This window comes from Falco biarmicus, chromosome 1 (genome assembly GCF_023638135.1).
Source record: "Falco biarmicus isolate bFalBia1 chromosome 1, bFalBia1.pri, whole genome shotgun sequence".
NCBI classification, from domain to species: Eukaryota; Metazoa; Chordata; class Aves; order Falconiformes; family Falconidae; genus Falco; species Falco biarmicus.
Window position 1 is genome coordinate 29,015,266 of NC_079288.1, and position 10,377 is coordinate 29,025,642.

Consider the following 10,377-nt stretch of genomic DNA (forward strand, 5'->3'; position numbering starts at 1 on the left):
AGACAGGTTGCTGTTGGCCCGTTCTGATGTTTTGCGAAGGAAAAAGAGCCTCGCAACAGGCACATCGACCTGTCTGGCTTGAAGTATTAAGCCTTTTCGTGAAAAGAAATGCCAGTATGTTTGTATTAGACTCTGTTTGGAGCAGCAGAAGTCAAACACCAGTAATGGTGTAAATAAAGCATACCTTTATTACGCAAGTCATAAGATTTGTGCCATTTTCAAGTCTCTTACCGCTCTCTTTACTGAGAAGAATGTTAGATGAGGTAGCATTAATTTTCAGTGTGAAGCAGACTGTTTTGAAACAAGCATTTCACCTGTCAGAGAAAAAGCGCTGCACAGAATGTATTTGACTGTCTCTTGTGAATAATCCCATTTGATTTTTGACAGGAGTATTATTCTAAAAGGGAGAGTTAATCATAGGCATTAGTCTTTGCCAGGCAGAGCCTAACCCAGTGTGTTCTGTTGGTACTCAAATTCAGTAACACAGATTTTCAGATTTTTGTCACTGGTATGTTTTTCTTTGTTTTACTGGTTGAAATTTGAGTAAGTATAGTTTTAGAGTTGAAGTCCCATTTCTACAAGTCTTAAGAAGAGTGTGTTAGCAAGCAATTCTCAAAGCTCACAGAATTAGAGATCAAAATTCTATTAAAACTAATTACTGCCTTTCCAGTTACAATTAATTTCTCTTGTCTGCACATTCAGAGATACAGACACTGAGTCTGGGAGAGATAAATGTTCGTGGTCGGTGCAGGAGGGACATTCAGTTCCAGGGGACTTTGTTCTCAGCAGGGAATGCCGTGTGCTTTGTGAGCGCTGCACAACAGCCAGGCAATACAGGAACAAGTGCCAGGGGGGACATAGAACTTGCCAGGTTGAAGTTAGTTTAATAAATTTCTTTGAGTATAGTTTTAGACAGAAAAATGAATATGCTGCCTCAGAAGATTTCTTGATTTTACCCATGTAATATTAATAAGATCAAAGTGCGCATCTCAAATGTTGTCCGTTTAATGGGTTGGTATATTGATGACTTTTAACAGGGTTCATAAAGTAAATAGAGGGAACTGGGAACTGATAGAGATTCACTACCTCAAGTCCCTGTCTCCTGAAATCCAAGGCTAGTATTAATATACCAGAAATAGTATACACCTGTAACTTGTATAGCACTAAACTAGAATGAACAACTATTATTTCTTAGATCTTCCAATAGCATTTTTTTATCTTTTAATACAGGTTTAGAATTTGCATATTCAGCTGCTCCCAAATCTATGCAGAGTGCTATTATGGGGCTGTTCTTTTTCTTTTCGGGGATTGGATCATTCGTTGGCTCTGGATTGTTGGCACTGGTGTCTATTAAAGAAATTGGCTGGATGAGTAATCACACAGATTTTGGTAAGTTATTTTCAGTCTATTCATAGTCTATGAAGTAGAAGGCTTTGTCAGAAGCGGTTAAGCATCAAGCATGTGGAACTGTTGGGTCTTAGCACAGTTATTATTTTAAAAATATAAATTTGTCTACTGTTTTGTTAAAGACAGTTTCATTGTGCATGTAAGGATGAAGTAACGTGACTGTGCAAAATGATACATTGCCCTCATGAAAGAATGGAAAATAGGCATGTAGTATTTTGCCTCTGTAAGGCCTGTCAAATACCTGCTCAGCTGCTAACTGCATTTCATCACTAGATAATACTTAGAAATTTTTTTATTTTAATACAAAATATTTAAATTATGTGTGGAAGAAGAATATATTTCATGTAAAGTACTGAAATTACTTTCTGCAGTTGTGGGGAGTAAAATGTACCCATCTCTCTCTTAGTTTCAGCTTCCTAGTTTCAAGAGACTTCACTGAAATTGCCATGAGTTAATTTTGCATTTCTGTCTGCTAGCTATTTATACTCTTTTTAAAAAGTCCAACATATTGTCTGCTTTTTATTGCCAGTTGAAGTTAAAAATAATTATTGGCACCAGTAGGTGGCACCTTGGGAATTTCAGAAGATCGTACCATCATCAATGGGCTAATGAATTCCAACAGAAGGAGCATGAAAAGTTAAAATGTATGCCAGACCTACTGTGTATACGTGGCTTAAAAGTACAGCCTAAGCTTACTTTAAATTTGGTATGAAAGAATTTGCCATTTAAACTTGATTTGCATGCTAACTAAAAAGCAGTGTTGTCTGCAACAGCACATTTAACTCAAAGATGACAACTTGTGGCATTAAGTTGTTCTTTAAAAAAACTGCAAAAGGTGACAAGTAGCCTTGTGTGCTCACCAAGTGAAATTTAATCACATTGAGACTTTTTTTCCCCAGTCAATTTCAAAATTAGAAGAGCATCTTTTTCTGCAATTCTGTAATTTTCCAATTAATATATGTGATATTTGATGGTACTTTTTTTAGGTTCTTGCCTTTGGATATTTGATGGTGCTTTTTTTAGGCTCTTGCCTTTGTTTTCTGAAGCAGCTGCAGCCTAGGCGAAGACAGTGCCTAATATTCCCTCTGTAAAATACTTAAGTTGTGATAAATATATCCAGAGTTGGCTAGAACTGGAAGATGTTACCTTTCATGACTCACTGGTCATCTCTTTTGAATAAGCTGGTCAGCTCAGTGGATTGTCCTTCGGACAGCTGTCAGAACTGGGATTTCTACCTTTCTTAGTTCAAAGACACCACACAGAATTGAGCCTTCTCAGCAGCTGTATGTCAGGCTGAAGGCTGCAGCACTCCGTGGGTGGTCTTGATCTGTAGTATCCATAGTAGCTACTGTTTTAACTATTTATATCAGTAACTGTTTCTAACTCGATTTTCATTTGGTATAATGTTATGGAAAGTTAGCAAATTCGCATCTAAAATTGACTTAGGTCTTCCAGGGCAGGACTTGTAAAGAGGAGTCTTTATGAACAAATGACTGCTGAATTTTTCAGTAGATGCTGTATAACTATAAGCACGTGCACCAAGCTTCTGGTATTTGTGCTAACTCATGGTGCCATTTGAGGAAACTGACTGTCCCCAATATCTACTGAGAAAGTTCACTCTGCTGGCAGTTCAGTGTTGGTTGCTGCCATTGAAATGACTGTTACTTCTCTACAAAAACTGAGATTTCATGGGTTTAATATCCCATCTCATAAAGGATAATCACTACTCTTTAAACACGTCTGCTCTTGAAATGGAGATTCACATGTATATTGTATTTTAAATGTCAAGGAAAGACTCTTTAATTTTATTGCAAGTTCATTTAATTGGATCTTAAGTTTCAGTAATTAAAGTAATTTAATCTGAACATTTATAGCCTGTTGGGATCAATGTATACTTCACTGTTTTTACTGTCTTCTAAACCTTTTTGATAATCATAATGGTCCAATTGGCTGTGGCTCATGTGACATGTTGGAAATGAGCCACAATATATTGTTCTTGGAAGTACAGCAATAGTTAGCGCACATTTTTTAATACAGGAATAATGTTTTAGCAATGAGTTTTCTTAATTTAACATTATTTAATGTGGTAGAAATCACTAAGTTATAACAACTTTGAGGGGATGTTAAAGGTGAATTGAACCAAAAAGAAACCACGTATGTTTTCATGAATTCTAAACTTTGTTCCAAAGGAAGTCTGAGAGAGAAAGTCTCAGTAATTCCTTTATTTATATCTACAGAGTTGCCAAATTTTTCCTTTAATATCATTCATTTTTAAATTATTTTTATTTTGTCTTTGACTTAGTAGAGAAGGGAGGTACAGGCTTCCAGATACAGAAAGACCATGTAGCGTTCAGCAGGGCTAAAAAGGCTGCAGGAGGGGACTCTTCAGTATATGTAGTACAAAAAAAGAAAAAAACACAGAAGAAATCACATTTACCAGTTTCAATTAAGCTGTAAAACAAGAGACTTTCTTTTTTTCCGTTGACTAAAGCCTTATCACTACATTGTATGCTCCAGGCTCCTTAAAAATGTATCTAGTGAAAATGGTAAAGGCTTTAAGTTATTTGCCTCTATGAGTGTAGCTTTGCTTCCACCCTGACTGCTGCATTTCACTGGGAGCTGTTTCTGAACAGTTTACTATCCAGGGCTTTATTTGCAGAAATTTCTTTTTCAAGTCCATTTTGTGGCCACAGCACAGGGACGTTTTCTTCTTTTGCTTTTGAAAAGAGTTGTCTCATTCAAAAACTGATAAGTGATCTCTATTCCTTACATTGTGAAGAAAGTAAATTATATATGGAAATACATATTGAGGTTTTTAGCTGTTTTATCTTGAGTCAGCAAAGCATTGTAATTTTGCAGCATAAGAAAACAGACTTAAAAAAAAAGAGGCAGAGGGGAAATAAAGAAAGATTATCAGCCAGTTAGCCTTTCAAAATTCGTTTGGCTCTCATGAAGCATGCCCAGTGCTATTATGTATATAGACTTTGTTTGCACAAAGGTCTTACAGTGGTAGAAGTAACTTCCAGCAATTTATTTTAAGTAAGAAATCGTATAGTAACAGCGTATCAGCTCCTTTAGGGACCTGACTTGTTTTAAGGCATTGAAGCACAAAAGAAAGCAATCCTTGTGCTGTGTGCATCTTCCTCAGAAGTTCCATCTTCTGCTCTGGATAATTAAAAATGAAACTATGCTGTTGGATGGAAATGGGATTTGGTTAAGTTTTGTCCATATTTTGCATAAAAGTCTTCACTGCTTAAGCTTGAAAGGATTGACATTTTTTCTTGTATAATCTTTATTAACTTTTTTTTCTTCCCCCCAATTCTTTCTAGGTAATATTAATGGCTGCCAATTAAACTACTATTTTTTTTTGCTGGCTGCTATCCAAGGAGCAACCCTCTTGCTTTTCCTTATTGTTTCTGTGAAATATGATCATCAAAAAGCGAAGATCAATGAAGTGGCTGCCAACGGAAGGATCTGATAACTGTTACAGAGCAGACTTTGTTACGGCAGCACACAATAAAGTGGCAGTGCGCCCTGACTCTGCGAGATCTTATGTTTTCTCCAGTGAGACTCTTCCTAGACTTGCATGTCACGAGAGTTCTCTCCCCTGCCCCTTCTCGTGTAACATAGGTAAGTGCCTTATGTTGGCGGGGCTCGTTTCTTGCACTACGTCCTAGAGGAGGACAAACACAAATCTTGGAAGTGTATGAACTCTTAGGCATTCAAGTTGCTCTTTGTGAACCTTGAGGTGTTTACTTAACTCTTGAACGTTGGGACGCTTGCGCTTGGAAAATTAATATAACGAGTCACATGTGACATGGATCGTTCCAGACTGAAGAACTCTGCTTGGTGAAGAACAGCAGATCTAGAGAAACACTCAACAGTCTCAAGCCTACATTGAGGACACAGGAAAGAAAACATTTGAGGGAAACTTCAAGTAGTGGTTACAAGAAAAAAATCTGGACTCCTGAGAGTCATTTTGGGGGGCAGAAACAGGGACAGATTAAATTGCAGATTATCTCAGATTAAAAAGAAATGTAGTTTTGTATTTGACCTTTCACTGATAGTGTCTCAAGGATTTAAGTCCAGACTTGCAGTCAAGAGTATCCAATACTGAAGACTGAGTTATATGTCACAGTAGCTTTTCATGTCGCTGCTGTAAATTTTGGTGCAGAACGAACGCTGGGTGGGACTGAAAAGTTTTTACTTCAGAAATGTTTTTGGGTTTGAATCTGCATTAGATGTATTAGGACAATATGGAAACATACATCTTTTGACAAACCACTGTTCAGTCTAACGATGTTACTTCCCTAAAGAATATTCTAAATATTTGCAGAAAAAAACCTGAGATTGAATTCTCAGAAGATGAATGCGCAATAACAATTTAGAAGCCTTTCAGCCAATTCCTTCAGTCTTGTGTCTTACTTCTAGCTAACATGCTACAGGGTTTGTATCTTTCAGCAACACATTCCTATAGCAGAGCAAATAGTTTTATGTTCAGCCTCTTGGATTTTCATGTTTCTAACAATTGTACTTAAGACTGTGTGCAGGCTGGTGTGGAAGACGCAAGGAATTATGCAGAAAGAAAATAAAAACTCAACTTTTTATTAATGTGTTGAATTTTTATAATTTCCTTTGTCTGCATTTATGTTGTTAAAATGTCCTCCTTTTGTACATGGACATCTTTTTAATGAGTTTACAAAATAAAATTAATTTCCATGCTGTGACTTTTGACTCTTTGTTTCTAGGTGAATAAAATGATACTAAAAATATTTTGTTCTTTAGCCTTTATTTCCTAAATATACAGTGGAATGCTATTAGATTTCTAAATGTATGCTGGCATCCTATTAGTTTTGTCAGATAATATTGCAGTATACAAGCTGTTCTGTCTTTGCCCAGATAAATCAGTGTAGATGCTTCAGCTATGGCATTACTTAGTATGATTTAAAATTGGAATAACTAAAGAAAAGCGTAAGCAACATCTCATATGAGGAAAAGCTAGTTTCCTTTTCTAACTTTGTTTTAAAAGCTCCGTATGCTATGTTTCTGGAATATCCCATTTATAAAGAGCTAAAAAAGACTAATATTAAGATGGTATAAGCTGCACAAGGAACAGATGGGATATATGGGGACCAAATAATTTCTTTCCTGAATGTATGCTGTTTCAGCGTGCACTTCTGATATCGGGATGAATCTGTACTAGTTTCATGTTTATTTCATTAATTTCCAAAGCATAAATAATCACAAGAGAGCGCTGGGTTGTGTCCACTAAGCAGTATGCTACTAGATTTATGAAGATTTTGCTTTTAGAAGTGTCCCTTCTTCTGAAGGGCTGGTACTGTTCTCAGAACCTCCAAGAGGAGTGTTGCTTCTGGTGTTAGATGTCATCAGCTTTGGTGTCTTGTGTACTTTTCTGGTAAGTGAACTTAATTAATTGCACTATTTTTTTTCCCCAAGATCTAAAATTGTTCAACAACATTCATAGATCTCCTATCTGCTGTTGGTCTGCTGATTATAGTTAAAACTGAGTTTAATGAAGAATGGAGAGTAATCTGCAGATTACCAAAGAAGCTAGGTGTCTAACAGGAACTGTGACATCTGTGTGGGCAAGCTTTAGTGAAGCTATTATTTAAGGGAAAAGATAATAAATACTAGGTTAGCCTGCTTAATATTTAGACAGATGTCTTTTACCCTGTTACAAGGTACAGTAAATGTCTGCATGTTTCTGTACGGCTGTGGTGGCTCTAACACTCTAGAGATGAGACTGAACATGCAATCAGTTGTATAATTTAATTTTTATTTGGAATGACTTGGCTGAGCTCCAGGCAGAAGTAATTATGGCCATTTATGAAGATTAATCTGACACTTCTCATCAAAGGGATAAGGACTTTTTGTGACTCAAAGGCTTAGCTGATTCTTCCTCCCTGCCTTACCTTTTAGTGTTGCCACTCCAGTCACAGAAAGATGACTAATCAATTAACTTTGTGACTGAGCACTGCACCTCATTAAAGAAATACCTTGAAGTGTACGGTTTTAATGTAGTTACATTCACTTCTTAGATTGTTCCAGTACAACAGGAGTCACCCCAGTGGACATTTCTAAGCCTCTGATTTTCCAGGTGTCTTAAATTCAAAGCACAACATTGAAAAGTAAGTACTTGTTCAACATGACAGCAGGTATCTGATTAAAGGTCATTACTTAGACTTATGAAGAATTATTAAAAGAATGAGGGTGTACCTTATAATGCCTATGCAAGCTATAATCTCATCATGTATGAAAAATGGGTGCCTGGGACGCTGTGTTTCTTTTGAGCTTGAGGTGGGTGCACTACTCATGTAACTGGATCTTTCAAGGGTACAGTAGGACCTGTTTTCTCATGCCTCTGTGTCTGTGGTCTGTACTGAATATCAGAAAAGGGGAGTCTTTTTTTCATTTCTTCTGCTGATGTAAACTTCCAGAGTGAGTTTAATTACAGTAGCTGAGGCATCCACCAATATTTCCCTTAAAAGCCTGTAGTCAACTCTGAGTTGCTTTTTGTTTTGTTTGGGTGGTTTTGTTTTTTTAAGAAAAGTTGCTCAGGGCTGACACTTGTCAGACAAAGTGTCAGCTTAACAATAAACCTGTATTAAAAGATGCATGGAGTTCTTACTATTTTTTTTTGCGTTTGAAATTGCTTTTTGAAAAATGTTATCGTAGTGATTTTGTTTATATGCAGGTGAAGCTACGTTCCTGCAGCCAGGCCCTCTGGGGAAGCAGATTGCAATGCTTTCCATCTGAACAGTCAGTAGCTTGAGATGCAAATTCATTTCTGAGGAAGCAGAGAATTTGTAGACCAACACTCAGCGCTGCTGGTAGAATGATGCACGTACCTGAGAGCGTCGTACCTGCTGGCCACAGAGCAAGGGTGTAACTGCAGTGAAAGGCAAGAAAAGAGAACTAAGGTCAGAAGCTATTAAATGGTAAGTATGCAAATAGACACTTTGCTCCAGGTAGCACTAAGTTCAGAACAGCAATGAACAGCACTTTCAGTCAAGATTGTGACGGTTAATATAATCGGGCCGTTGGGTGTTTTTTCCTGTCATATACACAATATGGTTTAATAGTCCTTTCCATCTTGGAATCAATTTTTCCATCACAGTATTCACAGCATAGATTTTGTTCTGTAAGTCACTGGAAAGAATAGTTGTCAAAGCCTAGTTACTCAGTAATTGGATCCACTTACAGTGGTTTTCAAATGAGCCTTACTATGTGACTAGTAATCTCTAACCTACAGTCTGTTGGACTTAAAAGATCATAAAGAAGGATGAAAAACATTACACTTTTACAAGCACGCAATTGGGAATTAATTACAATCCATCCCACTGACTACAGTCTGCCAGTGGCTGTAGTAATGCTTGAAAAGGAGATAGACTAACCTAGTGTATTGAGGAACGATCAGAACAGAAGGAACTAGCAAGTTTAAGTGGCTCCTTTATATCCTGAAGGATGCTTGCTCTTCTTTCCATTCTTTGATTAATTCTATACTCCCTTATCTGTATCTTTTATTATCTTTCTTAAACACGCTTCCTTTATCAGAACGTTCTCCTACAGTGAGTAAGTTCAAAATACGTATGTAACGTTAATGGATGCCCTTTAGTGGAAGGAGTATCTGTGCTCAGCTGAGCTGTGACTGCATTTTCTGTAGACAGTCCTGAGCTAGCTAGGAATCGGAAGAGCTGCAGCACAACTCGGTGTGGATGATCCTTGGCTGGCTCCGCTGCTTCACAGCAGATGACAGTACATATTGTCAGCATCCAACCAGCAGTCTGAGACCCGTTCTACAAAAACTGCAGTGTAGACATGGAGACTGCGGTGTAGACATACTCCACCACTGTATTCCTCTGCTGCATTGCTACCATACAGTATTTTACTGATAAGACTTCTCATCCCCCTTACTAGGGAGTATTAGTCAGTAATGAGATTGAGTGATATAACCGAGTCCATAAATCACTTTTGACAGGGAACAGAACACTTTAATGAACAAAGGAATACAAGGTAAATATTGCTTAGGCTTTTGAAGATGGAACTTGCAAACGGATGACATGCCTTCTGCAAGCTGTGAGCCATACTTGACTGTCTCTGCGTGTGCAATGCTGTGCAGCGCGGTCGCTGCCCGTCTAACCCATCACCTTTCCGAGAGTAGTTTTCTCTTGGCTCTGAACTGTGAGGACACCCCCAGGTCTTGAATTGTTCTGCCTGCTGTAGTGATGGAAAATCCCTTAATACCATGTATCAACACAAAATGACTATAGCATATTTAAGTAGTAGTAACTATTAACTTGATCATCGTGACAAACGGCTTTACTGTCAGGCAAGATGCTATGAACCACTAGGCTGCAAACTAAACAGCTGTGAAGAGCAGCGTTCTGCTTAGGGTCAGGGTAAAGGGGCCTGAGGGACGAGATGCTGAAGAGTGGTGTATAGCTCCCAAGTTTGAGGCAGATTGCTGTGTAGATGCTGCAATAATTAAAATGTGGGGAAGGGTTTCCATTCATTAATTTCACATTAATTTCAGAACTTTGACAAAGTGACCCAGAGTTAAAGCACAAGTTCTTAAAGTTATCTGGCAAATTAATGTCTTGCAGGGGAAAATCTGGATTAAGTTCCGAGGGTGAAATAATTAAGATGGCATGTTGGCAGACTTTGAAGTGAGTTTTCACCCTACTTGTAGCTAGGCAGATGATAGTGCAATTGCAATAGTTCTAGAGCCAAGAACAAGAGTGAGATCCTAGTGATGCCTGTGAAGTGCAACTTTACATTTAAATTCTTGTTCTTTCCTTTGAAAGATGTCCCAAGCTTTTGATAAGCTCTGTCCCTTCCATTCCCAACATGCTGCCACCTCTGGGAGAAGGGTCACAGAAAATGGAGAGCGGTCAGTCAAAGGATGACATAGAGAGAGACACAGATGCACAGCTCTGTGTGGCATTGCAA

General features: G+C 37.9%; 1 protein-coding gene across 1 annotated transcript in view; it reads left to right on the plus strand.

Annotated features, from left to right (window-relative positions):
* The window catches only part of SLC15A4 (solute carrier family 15 member 4), a 30,777-nt gene extending 24,643 nt beyond the window's left edge, over positions 1-6,134 (plus strand). Inside the window, exons 7-8 of the mRNA XM_056337853.1 lie at positions 1,231-1,389; positions 4,737-6,134. Coding sequence (XP_056193828.1) covers positions 1,231-1,389; positions 4,737-4,885 — 308 coding nt within the window. The 3' untranslated portion in view covers positions 4,886-6,134. The remainder of the gene's footprint in view (positions 1-1,230; positions 1,390-4,736) is intronic.
* Positions 6,135-10,377: the final 4,243 nt, after the last annotated feature.